Source organism: Larus michahellis, chromosome 3 (assembly GCF_964199755.1).
Source record: "Larus michahellis chromosome 3, bLarMic1.1, whole genome shotgun sequence".
Lineage (NCBI taxonomy): Eukaryota > Metazoa > Chordata > Aves > Charadriiformes > Laridae > Larus > Larus michahellis.
Window position 1 is genome coordinate 128,851,351 of NC_133898.1, and position 18,503 is coordinate 128,869,853.

General features: G+C 54.6%; 2 protein-coding genes across 4 annotated transcripts in view; both read left to right on the forward strand.

Moving 5' to 3' along the window:
- PINX1 (PIN2 (TERF1) interacting telomerase inhibitor 1) overlaps nucleotides 1–2,113 on the forward strand; it is a 65,965-nt gene extending 63,852 nt beyond the window's left edge. For all 3 annotated transcript variants that reach the window (XM_074582112.1, XM_074582113.1, XM_074582114.1), the window contains exon 7: nucleotides 725–2,113. In XM_074582112.1, coding sequence (XP_074438213.1) covers nucleotides 725–1,324 — 600 coding nt within the window. In that variant the 3' untranslated portion in view covers nucleotides 1,325–2,113. The remainder of the gene's footprint in view (nucleotides 1–724) is intronic.
- Nucleotides 2,114–11,024: 8,911 nt separating this feature from the next.
- On the forward strand, nucleotides 11,025–17,069 carry SOX7 (SRY-box transcription factor 7). Its single transcript, XM_074582115.1, has 2 exons — nucleotides 11,025–11,894; nucleotides 14,305–17,069. Exons 1-2 carry the CDS (start codon nucleotides 11,669–11,671, stop codon nucleotides 15,210–15,212), a joined length of 1,134 nt encoding a protein of 377 aa, XP_074438216.1. The 5' UTR covers nucleotides 11,025–11,668; the 3' UTR covers nucleotides 15,213–17,069.
- The last annotated feature ends 1,434 nt before the right edge of the window (nucleotides 17,070–18,503 follow it).

Below are 18,503 nucleotides of genomic sequence, written 5' to 3' on the forward strand. Positions count from 1 at the left end.
AAGCTCCATCCAACCTGGCTTTGAACCCCTCCAGGGATGGGGCAGCCACAGCTTCTCTGGGCAACCTGGGCCAGGGGCTCACCACCCTCACACCAAAGAATTTCTTCACAATATCTCATCCCAATCTCCCCTCTTACAGTGTAAAACCCTTCCTCCTCGTCCCATGGCTCCCCTCCCTGCTCCAGAGTCCCTCCCCAGCTTTCCTGGAGCCCCTTGAGGGACTGGCAGGGGCTGGAAGGTCTCCGCGGAGCCTTCTCTTCTCCAGGCTGAACCCCCCCAGCTCTCTCAGCCTGTCCTCCCAGCAGAGGGGCTCCAGCCCTCCCAGCATCTCCGGGGCCTCCTCTGGCCCCGCTCCAACAGCTCCGTGTCTCTCCTGTGCCGAGGCCCCAGCGCTGGAGGCAGCACTGCAGGGGGGTCTCCCCCGAGCGCAGCAGAGGGGCAGAATCCCCCCCTCGCCCTGCTGCCCACGCTGCTGGGGATGCAGCCCAGGCTGCGGGGGGTTTCTGGGCTGCCAGCGCACGGTGCCGGCTCCTGTGGAGCTTCTCACCCACCAACACCCCCAAGTCCTTCTCCTCAGGGCTGCTCTCCATCCATTCTCCCTCCAGCCTGTGTTCGTGATTGACAATTAATTTTCAAAGTGCCGTATTATATTTTAATATTTTTTATTAGCATGAAAAAAAAGAACCTTCTGTTTAAAATTATTATTTCTGACTCTCACCTGCAGGAGGATACGACCGATCCTGAGTCTCAGGAAGAGAAGCAGAGAAACGGCTGGGTCTCTGAGCCTGCAGATGGTTACAATACGGTGAAAAGTGTTCTCACTGTACAGGAATATTTCGCCAAGCGCATGGCAAAACGGAAGGCATCCCGGAACGAACCAGAGGCAAAGGTAGACAATTCCTGCTCAAACGCTGACGAAGCTTTGGAGCCTTCAGAAGAACTGAAAACCAAAGTCAAAAAGAAAAAGAAGAAGCAGAAGAGAGCTGAGGCAGAGAGTACAGAGCACTGCGAGAAACCAAAAGTGAAACAATCCAAGATAGGTAACTTGAATGGAAAGGAACTGGACGCTCCGTTAAATGAGTGTCGCTCAGGGAAAAAGAAAAGGAAACATAAAGAGCAGCACGAAGAGGAAAGTTGTGATGAAAATATGGGCAATGGAGAAATTTATATGGGAGTATCTGACGGGGAAGATCCCAGCATAAAGGACTTTGAGGCAAAGCAAAAGAAACGCCATAAGAAGAAACACAAAAGGCAAAAAGAGGAGACAGAAGAGCGTATGGAAGGAGCGCAGAGAAAGAAAAAGAAGCACGGCAAGCACATCTAACCCTTTAAGAATTAAGCTGGGACTCTGGGGTGATTTGAACTTTGGCGTGTTAGAGGAGAAGGCTGTGCAAACACACCAGCCAGCCACCGCTGTAATCCAGTCGTGAGCACGCTGCTCTACCTCCAGCTGAAACCAGGGTTTAAATGTAGCTTTTTTTCAAGGCACAACATGGTGACGGGGCCAACGTGAGCTTCAGCGCCACATTAAAAAGGTGTAGGGCCAAGACTGGCATGTCTGCAAAGCGAGACTTGATAAATACCGGTGAGGTTTTGCCTCTGCCAGCCTGCTTCACCGTGGTGGCTTTCCAAGAGCTACGTCTTAACAGAGCAGAGCCTGTGCTGCCTTCAGCCCACGTTCCCTCCGCTGCAGCTCCGCTCAAGTCAGGTAACAGCAAGCAAAATCAGGCCTGGTTTTAACCGCTGGGGTTAAGAATGCGAAAAAGCAATGAATTACCGTCCGCTGCTTCACACCGACTGTGTTTTTCTCAATCCACAGGGAAAAAAAAGTCGCCCTGCTACTGCCTGTATTACTAAAGCCACTGTTGTTTTCACCTGCGATAGCCCAGCTCTGCTTCTGGCAACAGGAGGGGTTTTACAAAGCTCTATGTATTTTTTCACTGATTTTTGCAAAGTCGCGTCTAATTTTTTCATTGATCTCCTTTTACATCTAACATGAATGTTGTTTCTTCCCCAAAATACTTATTCGAATGAAAGGTTTACGCCTGAATACTTATTCAAATTCTGTGTCAGTTCTACAGAATGAAATAAAAATACCTGCCTTTGTTTCCTAGCCGGTCGTGAGCTATTGTCAAGCGCTTGTAGGTTTGCAACCAAGCAAAAGGAGCTGTGCCTTTATTACCCATATCTAAACCTTTGGTTCCCAGGCAGCATTCCGGTTACCTTCAGTGGTGCATCTGGAAATCAGAAAGTTGTCTTGGATGGAGCAAAGTTTCCTGTGAAATTAGGAGACCTGACAGATTTTAAAAGCAGAGCTGATGCGATGTGTTAGTATTGAAAATCTGCAATTTAGATTTATAACCAAATTAGAGCTTGTTTCTATTTGCAAACCTGGAAATAAGTAATGCTGGAACTCGGCGGCTTAAACATCGGGGGTGGATTTTGGCATCTGAGTCTCTCTCAGCCAAGTGCTGTCGGCAGAGATGGGTGAGCTTGGAAGTTAAGCGGTGGAATGGGGAAGAAGCTTTCACTGTCCCAACACAAAGCTGGAGGGGGTGGCTGACACACCGGAAGGCTGTGCCGCCATACAGGGACACCTGGACAGGCTGGAGAGTTGGGCAAAGAGGAACCTTATGAAATTCAACAAGGGCAAGTGTAGGGTGCTGCACCTGGGGACGAATAACCCCCCGCACCAGGACAGGTTGTGGGGACCTGCTGGAGAGCAGCTCGGTGGAAAGAGACCGTGAGTCAGCAATGTGCCCTTGTGGCCAAGAAGGCCAATGGCATCCTGGGGTGCATCAAGAAGAGTGTGGCCAGCAGGTGGAGGGAGGTCATCCTCCCCCTCTGCTCTGCCCTGGGGAGGCCACAGCTGGAGCACTGGCTCCAGTTCTGGGCTCCCCGGTTCAAGAAGGACGGGGAACTGCTGGAGAGGGGACAGCAAAGGGCTACCAAGATGATGAGGGGACCGGAACATCTCTCTGATGAAGAAAGACTGAGAGATTTGGGTCTCTTCAGTCTGGAAAAGAGATGACTGAGGGGGGATCTTATCAACGCTTGTAAATACTGAAAGGGTGGGTGTCAGGAGGATGGGGCCAGGCTCTTTTCGGTGGTGCCCGGGGACAGGACAAGAGGTAACGGGCACAAACATGACAATAGGAAGTTCCACCTAAACATGAGGAGGAACTTCTTTCCCGTGAGGGTGGCAGAGCCCTGGCACAGGCTGCCCAGAGAGGTGGTGGAGTCTCCGTCTCTGGAGACATTCCAACCCCGCCTGGACGCGTTCCTGTGCCACCTGCTCTGGGTGACCCTGCTCTGGCCGGGGGTTGGATGGGATGATCTCCAGAGGTCCCTTCCAACCCCTGCCACTCTGTGATCCTGTGACTCCTCGAGTCTGGTTCTGATACTGCTTTGGCCACAGCAAATTGACAGCACAGTCCTGAAAGCCAGCCAGTTTTCATGGCATAATTCAGCAGAGCTGACCAGAATTCAGACCCGTTAGCCGCTGGTTTGACTTTGGGCCTGCCTGTGTTTCATCAGTGTAAATCTAAAACATCCCATTGCCCTGCTCTGCTGAATAAAACGGGGACGTTGTTTTATTGTCTCAGCTCAGTTGAGTTGCTTAACGTGGTTTGAAAAACATTGTCAAGATGCAGATGTTAATACGAAAAAATTTCCTTAAGCTGCCTTTATTGTCCGGGGGGAGAAACTTAGTCGGAAGCAGAGAGTCCACACGCCTTCCGATGTTTTAGCTGCAGCTCAACTCTTCGTTTTTAAAATATCTTGGTGCGCCTTTCTTGCCCTCAGGACGCGCTCATTCATTGCAGCGAAATTACTGTAGTTTTAGGTATTGTAAGGGAAGAACAGGATGCCTTTCTCTGTGCTTCACGCTGACGTGCCTGTAGTTTTTAAAGCTTTTAAACCTTTAAACCTTGCTTTTCGGTGCTATACAAATATTAGCCGTTACGATGCCGCTGTGGCTGGGCTTGTTCCCTGCCTTCCTTAAACGAAATACCAACTAATGCCATGAGGTTGCTGTAGAGTTGAGTAAGCCTCATGCTCAGGGTGCAAAAAATATTCTCAACGGAAGCAGACTGCAAAATATATATCTTTTTTTTTTATGCTATATTGAAGCATCCTAAGTTTTGTGGGTGCCCCTCAAAGCAGCTTTGCTCACTTCATCCCCAGTTTGGATTTTTGTTTGTTAGTAAAAGCCAAAAGCTTGACTGTTTCCAGTGATTTTTATTTTTTTTTTAAATCTTAAGCAGCTGAACTTTACAGTCTCTCTGGGATTTCAATTTTAAAAGGTGCTAGTCAAGGAATAGGGTTTCTTTCTCCAAATACTGCTGGGCTTGTTTGTTTGTTCTCCGTATTAATCGCCCGTGAGTTTCTGTGTGCTAATTCTTCGGAGTGTTTGGCCAGCTTCCAGCGTTAGTTACGGAAAGAATAAAACCAGGAGTAAATCTTGAAATTTACGGTGTTGCTGCGATTAAGCGCGGCGTCCCTACGACCTAAATCTGGCTCAGCTTGACATCTCGGCTACAAATAGAAGATTCTCGATGTGTCCAAGAAGTGGGGATTTCACTTTATGCTGGGAAACGTGGGACTTGGATATGCCTCAGGCTCAAAGAGAAGTAGCGTGTGCAGAATGTGAGTTTTAGGGGAAAAAAATAAGAGCCTAACGTTTGAAATGAGAAATTCACTTTGCTGCTCTGCTCTGTGTGTGTTAGTGGTTGGCCAACTTTGCGTTGGCCGACGAAGAGCTCTTCTTACCAGATACTGTCTAGTGACATGGATGGTGGAAACAAAAGGAACACATTTCAAAGTAATAAATTACATTTTTTGTTGTTGTTTACAGTGGGTTGTGAGTCCGGTTTCAACCAACCTCTGGTTTGGCAAGCAGGTCTTTTTTCGAAAGCAGAAGAAAAAGAATTACGTCATTACCCAAATGGTGAAATTAGCAGAATGTAAGCACAAAGAAATCACTTGGTTTCATTTCAGTGAAAATAAGACTTTTAAACAGCAGGGTCTTTTGTTATATATTTGTCCATTGTACTCCCACATTGCAGCACAAAATTATGTACCTCCAAGTGAAATTACCCAGAAACCAAGCAAAATGAGAGTTGCCACTCTGCTTTCCCTTCCAAATCGAGAACGATGCGCATGCAGCAGAGATATTAAAATCTTTCCAGTTCTGGTAATCCCAGGTCACCAGTGACGTAGAAGAAAATTTGCCTTTTCGCCCTGGGAGCCTTACGCAGGTGATGGTTTCTCAGGAGTTTCTTTGATTTTTTCTTCCATTTCTTTCGCATTTTTCGAACGTTGAAATTCCCTGTCGGTGCAAAGGCTGCTGCACACCAAAGTAAGGGATTTGCGATTGCAATTTTATGAACAGCAATGTATATGCTGACTTCTGTGCGTACAGAACAAAACTGGAGCCTGGAAAGTAGAGGCCATGGAAAAGTAAGTCTGTTACCAGCATTGGACCAAAGTGTGTGAGCTTAATGGGCTTCAACTCGTTTGATTGTGCTGTGTCCGACTCTGCAGAGCCTTCCTTCAAGCCAGGGATGGGACGGGACAACCCAGATCTGTGGAACAGGCACCGTTCCTTGGATTTCTTTCCAAGAGCATAGAATCACAGAGTAGTTTAGGTTGGAAGGGACCTTAAGACCACCCAGTTCCACCCCCCTGCCCTGGGCAGGGACGCCTCCCACCAGCCCAGGTTGCTCCAAGCCCCGTCCAACCTGGCCTAGAACCCCTCCAGGGATGGGGCAGCCACAGCTTCTCTGGGCAACCTGGGCCAGGGACTCACCCCCCTCACACCAAAGAATTTCTTCACAATATCTCATCTCAATCTCCCCTCTTTCAGTTTAAAACCGTTCCCCCCTCATCCCATGGCTCCCCTCCCTGCTCCAGAGTCCCTCCCCAGCTTTCCTGGAGCCCCTTTAGGGACTGGCAGGGGCTGGAAGGTCTCCGCGGAGCCTTCTCTTCTCCAGGCTGAACCCCCCCAGCTCTCTCAGCCTGTCATAGAATCATAGAATCATAGAATCATAGAATCATAGGGTTGGAAGGGACCTCTGGAGATCATCTAGTCCAAACCCCCTGCCAGAGCAGGGTCACCCAGAGCAGGTTACACAGGAACACGTCCAGGTGGGTTTTGAATGTCTCCAGAGTTGGAGACTCCACTACCTCTCTGGGCAGCCTGTTCTAGTGCTCTGCCACCCTCAGGGTAAAGAAGTTCCTCCTCATGTTGAGGTGGAACTTCCTATGTTCAAGTTTGTGCCCATTGCCTCTTGTCCTGTCCCCGGGCACCACTGAGAAGAGCCTGGCCCCATCCTCCTGACACCCACCCTTTCAGTATTTATAAGTGTTGATAAGGTCACCCCTCAGACGTCTTTTTTCCAGACTGAAGAGACCCAAATCCCTCAGCCTTTCCTCATAAGAGAGGTGTTCCAGTCCCCTAATCATCTTTGTAGCTCCTGTCCTCCCAGCAGAGGAGCTCCAGCCCTCCCAGCATCTCTGGGGCCTCCTCTGGCCCCGCTCCGACAGCTCCGTGTCCTTCTTGTGCTGAGGACTCCAGAGCTGGACACAGGTGGTGTCGCAGATGTACCAGCTCTTTCCTTTACACACCACCGGTGCAACGTAGAAGTAACAACCCAGCTTATCGCAAAGCATCGGTGTGTGCTACTGTTAAGGACAAGTTGCAAGACACCCCCATTTCCAATGGGGTTCAGATTTCAGACCCCCGTATCCTTACGTCTGCATGGATTTTGGTCCTTTAGACAGGATCTGAGACGCAGCTGCTTGGTGAACCTCAAGAAATGCACTTGGGGGCTCATCACGTTCAGCATCGCCTTCAATTAATGCCGTTGTCCTTTAAGCAGAAGGTGGTTCTGGTGCTGACTTCTTTCAAATAATCAGCTCTCGGCATTGAAAATGAGCTGAACGCCCCAATGTAATTAACCCGTTTTCTCCTGTTTAAACACAAGATTGAAGTTCTTGAAGCATCCACCTTCAAAAGGCACAATTTACGTCATGAAACCTCCAAACCTGCCGGCACTACGAGGAGGAAGGAAGCTCCGAGAAGAGAGGAAAACCACACAAAGTCTATTGGAAACACGGCGTGGCATCACGCCTGGCTTCAAAAAAAGATCTTGGAACGGCGCGTCCTCAAACAGCGTGAGGATTGCTCGCATCTGAAGCGGTTCTTTGCCTCGTTCCTCTTCCTTCCTGGGCAGGAGAACCCTAATTACGTGAAGGTGTATCAATCTCACCTCGTTCCTGGGCAGGAGAACCCTAATTACGCAAAGGTTTATCAGTCTCATCCGCGTGGTGTTAGTGGCCGAGGATCTGAGCTCACGGAGTACTCGGACACTGACCGAGGCTCCGTACCTGTCCCGTGCAGGGATAAACAAACTATAAAGAAACCTTTAGTGATGCAGGACTGGGGAATATGGTAAAAATAAACTTTTGTGGTGGCAGAAGCGGGTAAATTGCTCCGAAGCCAAATTGAAGCACGATTTCTCAGCAAGTCAGAACTTAAAATTCTGCTTCTGAGTCACTCGATTTTTTTTTTTTTTTTTACTAATCTTAATCCGTTTTTATTAATTTTGAAGTGCAAGAGGGAAATTCCGCTAGCCCCTTTTAACCTAAAGGCACTAAAATACATTTATTTTTCTCACTCTTAAAGCCACGGTTTAAAAATAATAAGAGCAGAAGTAACAAGTGCCCTGAGTGTGCGCGCTCTGAAAATTTTAGCTTTTTTTTTCGCCTACATTTTTTGTTGCGGGGTGAAAAGGGGAAAACTCTGGCTTCTCCTCCAAACGGTCCCAGTAGGAATCCCTGGGGAAAGGCTGGTGGACACGGGGAGGACGGGTTGGGTCTTCTGTCCTGGGTGGGAGCTGCACCCCCCGGGACGCGGCTCTTCTGCTGGGAACCCCCCGGCTGCCTCCGCGAAAACTGCCCTTGGGAGACGAGGGCTTCCTCAATAATTAAGGAACATGTGAATATTGGGCTAATTTCGGCTTTGCACTTTTCTCACACATTTTAATGTCTCCGAAGCAGGAGCAGGGGGGAGGTTATTTAGTGAAAACAGCCCCCGCCGTTTGCAAACCGAGTCAAACTCCAGGTGTCAGACCCAGGCTAAAAGGGGATGTTTTTTCGGGAGCGGGGACGGTCTCGCCTGTACGGCTTCGGCCGGGGATTTTTCTCCCTGCCCCAGGGGAGTTGCTGCCACCGTTCCCCATCCGCGAAAATGGGGGAGAACAAAGCTTTTCTTCCCCTCTTTGTCTGCTCGGTCTATTTTAGCTTGTAGCTTTTAGCCGTAATTTCCCCGCTCTCAAAGCCCTGGGAGAGCTCCGCTTCTTCCTGTGCCCCAGATACAGGTAAGCGTTCCACCAGAACGGGGAAGGGAAGCATGAAAAAAAAAAAAATTTAAAAAAATAAATAAATAAATAAATAAAAAAGTCAAGATGAGTTCTTCCAGGCTGCTGCTAATTCCCCTCATGCGGTCGCAATTAAAAGGTGGCATTTTCACATGGCCCCGGCTGCCTTTATGTAAGGCGGGAGCTTCCTACAGGACAGGTTTAACCAGCATTTTAGGTCGGGCAGCGGAGTGAAACCCGTCTTACTAATGCGATCAGAATGCCAGGTGCTAAAGGAGAGGGGGGAGAAAGCAAAAAAAAAAAGAAGAATGGGAAAAAAAAAAAAAAAAAGTGTTGTTTATTATTATTATTTGCACTCACAATGTGGCCTGGCGGGGGGGTGTCCCTAGGAAGGCGCTGTCTTCCAGCTGGGGTGAAAATCCAAACGAGAAATATTTTTACGGTATTTTCACCCCTTCCGAAAAACCCCCTTGAGTTTTCTGCCCCCCCACCCCCCCCACCCCGTGGTACCCGGGGGAGGTCAATCGATGTTACCCCCCCCAGCCCCCGCTGGAAGGGGGAAGAGCGAGGACCTGGAAAAACCCACCGAGGGGCTCCGACAGCCCCCGGGCACCCGCGGCGGAGGCAGGAGGTTGAACGCGGATCCCGTCCCTGCTTTCTCCTCGCCCGGAAAACCCTCGGAAAAAAATCTCCCATCCTTGGAAAAGCGGTGCCGCCTGTCGTGTAAAAGGCCTCGGGTGGAATTCGTCTCTCCCTTTTTTTGTTTTTCCCCTTGAGGGGATATATTGTACTACTACTACTAAAAATTTTCTGGCCTCCAGGGCCTCGGCGCGTAGAGGTGGTTATTTTTATAATAATGACGATATCCAGGCCCTGTGCATCCCGAGGGTTGAAAAATAACACTGCCGTGTTCAAAATAAAACCTTGCGGGGTTTGGGGGTTTTTTTTTGTGTTGTTTTTTTTTTTTTCCCCGGCTTCAAGCCTTACTAAAGGGAAATCAAAATTAAAAACAAAAAATAAAAAGGATGCTGCGGGTTTTCTTCCCCAACCTCTTGCTGCCAACTGCAAAATGCACCCGGGAGACTTGTCGGGGGCAGGACGGGGGTGGGGGTGGGGGGGGTGTTTGGCGTCCTCCCTCCCTGCCCCATCCCGGCGCTTCCAGGCATGATGGGATGGGATTTACGGAGAGAACCGGGACGGCACGGGATGTATCCGAAACCCCAGATGAAAGGCAGTTGCTATGTGCCTGCCTGCGTGTCCGCCTGTGGAAAGGGTTTATAAATCTGTCCCGAGACCAGGAAATCTCCTGCGCCTTTTAGATTTAAGAGAAGTTGCCTTCCTGTTGTATTCCCAGATAACGCGGCCCTCATGGAGCCCACTTGTAAATAGCTTAATAGATTTAATCAGTTCCTTTGGAAAATGTCGTTGCTTCCGCGGGGTTTTAATTCGGTCCCGAGGAAAAGCTCGGAAAGGGCAGTTGTCGCTCCGGCTGGAAGCGAAGTTGGCAGCTTCCAACTCTCCGGACCCCCAAATCGCCCTAACCCGCGAGAAACCAGAACCGCAGGGATCCCGTTCCTGCGCAAAGCGAGGGGACAGACCAGGAAACCCGGGCGGATCCGGCACCCCGGCAGCTCACGTTTACATACCGCGCTCTCCATCACTCGTAATCTGACAAGAGTCAATAGGAACACCCAGGGCACGTGGTAAATCGCTGCCGACCTGCACAAACGTCCCCCCGCCACCGGCTTGGGATCCGCGCTGGGTGGTTTTTTCCCCCCTGGGTGGATGGGTTAGACGGGGCAGCGGCCGGCCGGCCCGAGGAAATGCCTTCCCATCTCTCGGCTTTCTGGGCAGGGCGGAGAGGAAATCCACCGTCGGTCAAAGAGGAGCCGCTGCAGCCCATGTCAGGGGGTCAGAATCATAAAGGAATCGAGCCACTAAATATATTCCTCGGGGCAAATTGCAGGGATGAACTGGGCAAAGGGGTCCGGGTGGGGGTTTTTGAACCCACCGCCTTCCTGGACATCCTTCGTCCCAGCTGGGGGAACACTTCTTCGGGGGTGACGTTCCTGCCCTCAGGAGCACCAAACTGGGGGTTAGTGGGAAATACCGTTGCGTGACGGTGGTGCTTCCATCCCAGCCGGGCTGAGGTGGCTTTGCAGGATGGGGCAGCGCTCCATAAAACGCCGCAGCGAGAAAAAGCATCAGACCGGCCTTCCGCCTCCCAGTGTTCCCAGTGTCGGGCACTGGGGACCAACTGGGGATGTTGTAGCCCCTCTGGGCTCTGCCCAGCCCCGCGTCCCCTGCCCCGCGTGGTCCCTGCAAAGCTCACCCAGGAGCCATCCAGGCTGGACGAGCACCCACCAGCAGTTCACCGGATCCCAGTCTGCCTCCCATAGGAGGGGACCTGGGAATTCGGGGTAACTGGGTGAAAACTCACACGGGGTGGCAAAGCCCAGCCAGGACTAGCGGTTAAAGCAGGGGGTGTGGGGGAAAAGGGGGACCTGCAGGACCCGTACCTTGATTTCCCCTTGCGAACAGGCATGTCGCAGCTTGCCGAACCCTGGGGAGGGGACTGGGGGGGGGGGGGGGGGATCTTTTGCACCCTTATGGGGGACCTTCAGTTTGGAACCATTTTGCTTTTCTTCCTAGACCATCCTAAAAAAAAATAAAAAAAAAATCTCAGTGCCCTCATCTCCTCTCTCTGTGTTTCCCTCACCCTTGAAGGGTCAGGGTGTGAAAAGTTGCGGGGGGGGGTGGCGAGGAGGGGGCTGTGCAGGGGTGGCAGGGCCGTTTCCAGCTCCCTCCTCCCTCCCCTTCACAAAATAATAATAATTAATAATGATAAAAGGGGGAAGGGGGGGGGGGGAGCAGAATTGGGTCGGGGGGGGGTGTGTGTGTTGGGGGGTGCTGCCTCCCTTTCCCCTCTCCTGGAAGAGGTGGGGGGGGTGTGTGCTGGGCAGAGGGTGGGGAGAAGTTTTTTTCTCCCCCGCTCCATCCTGGCCGGGGCTCACGGAGTTTGCAAACAAGGAGGAGCAGCGAGTCCCTTCGGTGTCATTGGAGGAGGTGTTGGGTTTTTTTTTTTTTTTTTTTTTTTGGTGTGGGCTTTTTTTTTTTTTTTTTTCTTTTTTTTTTTTTTCCTTTCCAAGGAGCTGATAAATACGGGGGAGGCCGGGCGGGAGGCTGGGATTGCGCGGGGACCCCCGAGGGCAGCGCAGCGCGGCGGGGCAGAGGCGGGTCGGGGTCGGGGCTGGCGGCGGGGAGGGGGGCGGCCGCGGGGCCGGGCCATGGCTGCGCTGCTCGGCACCTACCGCTGGCCGGAACGGCTGGAGGGGGACGCCAGCGAGGGGCTGCCTCCGGGGCCCCCCCAGCGTTGTCCGGCGGGAGAGAAAAGCTCCGAGAGCCGCATCCGCCGGCCCATGAACGCCTTCATGGTGTGGGCGAAGGACGAGAGGAAGCGGCTGGCGGTGCAGAACCCCGACCTGCACAACGCGGAGCTCAGCAAGATGCTCGGTGAGGAGAAGGGAGGGGTGCGGGGTTTTTGGGGAGGGGGGGGGGGGGAATGTGTGTGTCACCCCGGGGGTGGGCGCCCCTGCATCCAAACGGGCATCCCCGGGGGTGCGAAACCTGTCCGGATCCAAATACGCCGGGGATGGGCGTCCGCGCACCCCCCCACCCCCCCCCCCCCACACACACACACCCCGGGCATCCCGCGGGGTGCAAACCCTCTCCGGATCCAGTGCCCTGGGGGTGGGCATGCACGTACTTCCCCGGGCATCCCCGGGGGTGCAAACACCCTCTCCGGATGCAGTACCCCGGGGGTGGGCACCCACGTACCCACCTGGGCATCCCCGGGGGTGCAAACCTTGCTCCGAGTCTGGCAGCCTGCGGTGCGTGCACCCACCCGGGCATCCTCAGGGGTGCGAATCCTATCAGGATCCAATACCCCCGGGGGTGGGCACCCAGGCACCCATCCGCCATCCCACGGGGTGCAAACCCTGTCCGGATCCAATACCCCTGGGGTGGGTACCCATGTACCCACCCAGACATCCCATGGGGTCCAAACCCTCTCTGGATCCAATACCCCTGGGCTGGGCACCCATGGACTCATCTACCATCCCATGGTGTGCAAACCCTCTCTGGATCCAATACCCCTGGGTATTTACCCGATTTAACGGGAGTGGGCATCCATCCACTATCCCATGGGGTGCAAACCCTGTCCAGATCCCTGGGGTGGGCACCCTTGCACCCACCGAGACATCCCATGGGGTCCAAACCCTCTCTGGATCCAATACCCCGGGGTGGGCACCCATGCACCCATCGGCCATCCCATGGGGTGCAAACCCTGCCTGCATGGGGACCCGTGCACCCTCCCTGCCACCCCGCGGGGACCCCTGCGAGGGTCTGGCACCAGCTCCTTGGGGTGCCTGCATCCTCCCGGCCTCCCCATGGGATACAGACATGTCCGGCAGGCAGGGGGTGGGCACCCACATGGCCACGCTGTGGGGTGCAAAGCCCGGGTCCGAAGTCCTGCGGCAACATCCACCGGGCTACCTTGTGGGGTGCAAATCCCGACGGGGTCCCGCACCCCAAGGGAGCGGACACCCAGGGCGCAAACCCCAGCGGTGACCCACACTCTGGGTGCGTGCAGCCCCCCCCGGCCACCCCTCACAGGGTGCGAAGCCTGGTGGTCTCCCACACCCCGGGGGACAGGCACCCACCGAGGGTAAAACCCCCCCGAGGTGCAGACCCCCAGGCTGCCAGTGCCTGGGATCCCCCGGTGCAGCGCAAGGAGGGACCCTCAAATTTCCCTGGCCTGTCTTTGCTGTCTCACTTTGTCCCCCAACTTACTAGCCCACCCCGATATTGCATGTCCAGGGGGTGGTGGGGTGTTTCTGCTGTTTCTTTTTAAGGGATCACAACCCATTTTGAATACACATTTGTCTCCCGCTCCCCATCCGGTTTCCCCCTTATCCCAATCCTTAAATTTTATGCAAAACCAAGCGGGCAAACAGAAACAACCAGCCCAGACGGCCTGAGAAAGAGCTGCCGGAATCGCAACACAGCTTTGCTGTCCGGCCTCTCCCCCAAAGTTTCTGTTTCCCCGCACAGTTTTGTGGTGTTTTCTTTGCTGCTTTGGGTTTTCTCCTCGCTGCTTCGCCACGCAGCGTCTCTGCTTATCCGTGTCATTTCTGCTGTCCCTTCGGCAGCGCGAAGGCATCCGTATCCTCATTTCTCCCTCTACCCTGAGGGACAGCCCTGGGGCAGCCCCACCGTGGGATGCGACCCCCCACCCCCCCCCCGGCCCCGCCGCTGCTTCTCCGTCCTGTATCTTGGGGACATTTTGCGTATCTCAAACAGGGAGCAGCGAGGTCACGGTGCCCGGGTCTCGCCGCGTCCCGGTGCGTGTCCCAGCAGGGCACAGGCTGGGACGCGTCCAAGGGACGCCACGTCCTGACCCCCTGCTCAGCCGGGCATGGCCTCGGCCGTCCCCGCTCAGCGTCGGGGCTCTCCGTCCCAGAGAGGCACTGCAGGATCAAGCCGTGGAGCTGGGGGGGAGGTTTATTTGCCCTGATTATGGTCCTTTCCAACCTAAACCCTTTTCTGATTCTGTGATTTATTTGAAGCGGGGCTCAGCTAACCCTGACACCTCCCCCCACCCCGGTTCGGGGACTTGGGATGGGGGACTCGGTGGACCTATGGTGGCTTCAGTCCCCCTCTTCTTCACCCTCCTGCTGCCGTCCTGTCCTCCCGCGGGGTGTGCGGGCTGCGTCCTCCATGCGCCAGCTGGGATATTGGGAGCCCCGACTTTGTCCTTGGGTTGCGTGCCTGCCAATTTTTGGAGGGAGCACTCTTCCCCCCCCCCGGCTCCCTCCCCCAATACGGCCTCCGTGGGCGCTAAGGGGAGTTTTCTCCGTTTCAGGCAAGTCCTGGAAGGCTCTGAGCCTCTCGCAGAAGCGTCCCTACGTGGAGGAGGCCGAGCGGCTGCGGGTGAAGCACATGCAAGATTACCCCAACTACAAATACCGGCCCCGGCGCAAGAAGCAGGTCAAGCGCATCTGCAAGCGGGTGGACCCCGGTTTTTTGCTGGGCAACCTGACGCGGGACCAAAACGCCGTGCCGGAGAAGCGGACCTGCGGCCGGGCCGGGGGGGAGAAAGAGGGTCCGGGTGAGTACCCGCCTCGCCCGGGGCTGCCGGCCGGCCGGGGATACCGGGAAGCTCCGTGCAGCAGCAGCGGCAGCAGCACCAGCGTGGACACCTACCCCTACGGGCTGCCCACCCCCCCGGAGATGTCTCCGCTGGACGCCATAGACCCCGAGCAGAGCTTCTTCTCCTCGCCCTGCCCCGAGGAGCATCACCGCTCCCACCTCGCCGGAGCCACCTACTCCCCGGAGTACGCAGGCAGCTCCCTCCCGTGCAACCACCACCCTCTCAGCCCCATCCCGCAGCCGGCCACCTGCATGATCCCCCCGGCCTCCAGCTGCACTCCTCTTCCTCCTCCTCCTCCTCCTCCCAGCTACTACACGCCCGCCTTCCCCTCCCTGGCCCCCCCCAGCCTCCATGCCCACCTGGGCCAGCTCTCCCCGCCACCCGACCACCACGGCTTTGACACCTTGGACCAGCTGAGCCAAGCCGAGCTCCTGGGGGAGATGGACCGCAACGAGTTCGACCAATATCTCAACAACCCCGGCCACGGCGACCACCACGGCGGCGTCTTGGTCAACGGACACGTCCCGGCGTCCGGCAGCTCCCACGCCTCCGAGACCAGCCTCATCTCCGTCCTCGCCGATGCCACGGCCACCTACTACAATAACTACAGCGTCTCCTAGACCCCCGGCCGGGGCCCAGGAAGGACCCGACACAGTATTACCAGGCGTTGCTGCCCGGAGACGTCGCTCGCCACCACCCCTCAGGGTGACCGAGTCCGAACCGTGAGGGCTGCGGAGTCTCCTCGGTGGCGTAGGTAAAGGATTTCGGTCGTCAGCTCACCACCGGTGCAAAGCCTGGGGTGCCCTGCTCCCAGCGGGGCCGGGGAGGGCATTTCCCAATGCCGAAACCCTTGGGCCAAGTCCCTCTTCCAAAGCAGAGATGCTCCCGGCAGCGTGGGAAGGTTGCCTGTCGTTTCGGGGCACCCCCAGCTCTGCTTTGGAGTCGGGAGGGCGGCAGCAATCCCCCCCCCACCCCCCAAAACGGCAGCTCTGAAGTCTTGTCAGGGGCAAAAATCCCCCTGGAAAGGGAAAAGGCGAGGGATGGGGCGGGGGGGAAGGGAAGATTTTGGTAAAGGGTCTGCGAGCCACTCTCGGCTGCTGGCGTCGGCGTTGCGGCAGCCCGTGCGCCGGTGGGGGCGAAACCTGCCTCGTCCCCCCGCCCCCAGACCTGGAGTTGGGGGCTTCAATCCTAAAGGGGAGGGGACACCAGGGATGCTGCCGGGCTATCCCTGGGGATGCGCGGCGGGGGGCGGCAGGGGGGCAGCCAGCCCCCCGGGGCGCTCAGCTTTGCGCCTTCCCGAGGAGTGTAAGAGCAGGGCTTGGAAAAAGCAGGATGCGGCCGGCATCCGCGTCCCCCGCCATGGCTTCCCCTCGGCCCCCCAGCGGAGCCGCCCTCCCCGGAGCGCGGCCTGGGACGAGCACTTGGGGCAAAGAGGTGATGATGTAGCAGACACGTGTTTTTATTTTTTTAATCAAACACCCTTCGAAGGCGAAGGCTTCACGTTTCGAGCCGCGGTGCCCAATGCCTCTTCTAACTCCGGCTTATTATTGCTTGTAATAAAGCTGTACATTGATTTATTCCTGCCATTATTCCTCCTCCTCGGATTTTGTATTGCTCGAGTTCTCTTCCTTTTCATAAAGATGAAGCTTTATTTTAAATCAGTTATATGACATGATTAATCTTAGTGTTTACTGTATGGCACTTGGTAATGATTAGTTAGTAGCGTGACTATGATTTTCTGGTTTCAGTCCCAAGCGTGTATTAATAATAATTGCAAATAATACTTAAAAAAAACCCCACAAACCAAACCCACAACTTCACAGGTTTTTAAGCTAATACATTCCATCTTTTTTGTGTGACTCTATGCATTTTGAATGAGTGTAGATATGAGTTTGCATAAAATATTTAATTTAAATAAATGTTTTTATACAATGATTGTTTTATGATTTAAATTGCTGTAGCTATTGACAAAGTTTTCAAAACAGAAACATTTCCTGTGCGAGTGCTATTTTTTTAATTTTGTTTTGTTGTTGGTGGTATTTTCAGCCAAACTTTTCTACTTCCTTTTTTTTTTTTTTTTTTTTAAATAAAAAAAGATCTGTGGTTATCTTTACAAATTGTGGACTGCTTTCTAACAAACCCACTCGAGGCAGGATGCGCGCGTACCTTCGCTTTTCACGGTGTGTCTCCGGGGAAGCAAGTCACTTTGATGGCCTTGATCCCGCTTTTGCCATCTCCTAAATATGGCCTTTCTCCTAAATACGGCCTTGATGGACGGTTTAGGATGCTCCACAGTGCAAGGGCCACCTGAAGGGTCCTTGGCGCAAATGCGGATCAAGGCAATGGGGCCTCAGAAACAGCGTGGGTCAAATTTGGGGTGCTGCGTGATGGGTGGTCTTGTAGGGTGAGGGGTGGCCTTCAAGTGTCACTAGCGAAGAGAAAAGCTTAGTCCTCCTTGTGGCCCATGGACCAACATCACGGCCTGCTCTTGCCAGACATTAAATCAGGCTGTGTCCTTGCCACCCTTGAGGCTGACCCACACGCACCTCACAGTGCAGTGTCCTCCCAGGCTGCGTTCTCCTGCTTGGCCCTAAAAAGTGGAGGAGAGAGTTTTTTAATGCACTTTGTGATGCCCGCCTATGCGTGTTGGCTGGAAGGGTTCTCCAGAGGTCACTCAATGCAACCCAACCCAACCCAACTGGGCTGGCTTGCCTCCCATAAATGACTTATCTCTGACTCAGGGAGCCCGTGGTCTCAGAAGGTGGAAGGCTGTGTGAGTGTTTGGGGGGGCACCAGTATGCCCCTGTCCTGTGCTTACGGTCCTCCTCCATCCCCCACGTGCCACCTCTTCCTTTGCCCATCGCTTGGCCATATGCAACTGGTTTCCCTTTAAGGGGGGATGAAATGGAGGCCTTTGGGTGTCCTGCTGGCACCGTGGACTGTGGTGGCTCTTGCACCATCACAGCACAAGGGCATGGTGCTCGGTGCCATGCTGGACAGCTGGTGCAGCAGCCCAGGTGGGGCAGCGTCGCTCTTCCAAGAGGGTTTGTGAACCAGCCCGATGGGGCTGGAGGGATGGAGGTGCCATGTTTGGCCTCTCCGCCCAGCGGCGTTGACTCACGTGGGACCATGCCAGGAGCAGGGCCGGAGAAGTCCTGCTCCTCCCACCTCCTGCTCTGCCCACGATCCCTGTGGTGCCCCAGGCCCGGGGGATGCTCGCAGAGCTCCAGAAGCACATTAAACATCGTTCATACCAGGGGTGGCCTGGGTGCCTGTGCCCAAACCTGGATCTGCCTTTCGACCAGCAAATCAAGGGGACTGCTCCCTTCCAAGCAGGCTCTTGTTAGAGGGGCACCCACCCCAGGGCATCAGAGGGTCACCCACCGCAGGGCATCAGAGGGGCAGCCACCCCAGGGCGCTCTGCAAACATCCCTTTCTGCCAGCTCTGCTGCAGGGGCGGCTGAGAACGGTGTAATGAGTTTTCAAACCGTCTTGGAGAAGAAGCAGAGAGCTCGACCGCCCCGGCCCCTCCAGTAAGATCAGCTTTGGGTATTGCCACCAGCGTGCCTGATTCGGGCTCTTGCATTCATCCCCCAGATGGGACCCCCTCTCCGGGACGCTGGCTGCTCCCTCCTGTCCTGCCCCGAGCCCCGAGCAGCGATGGGATCGACTGAAACACCCCGCGAGCCTTTTCCCTGCTTCCATTATTGCAGAGAGAGTCACGTTCGGGGTTGGCGGAGGCAAAGCCCACACCAAGAGCTCCCAGCGGCGCATACGGTGGTGTCCAGGGACTGGTTTCTCCGGGAAAAGGGGTTTCTCCATGAATCCCAGCCCCGAGCAGCCGGCCGGGCTGGGATGCACAGAGACTCCCATGAGCCGAGCCTGTCCCCGCTTGCTCAACCTGGAGCCAC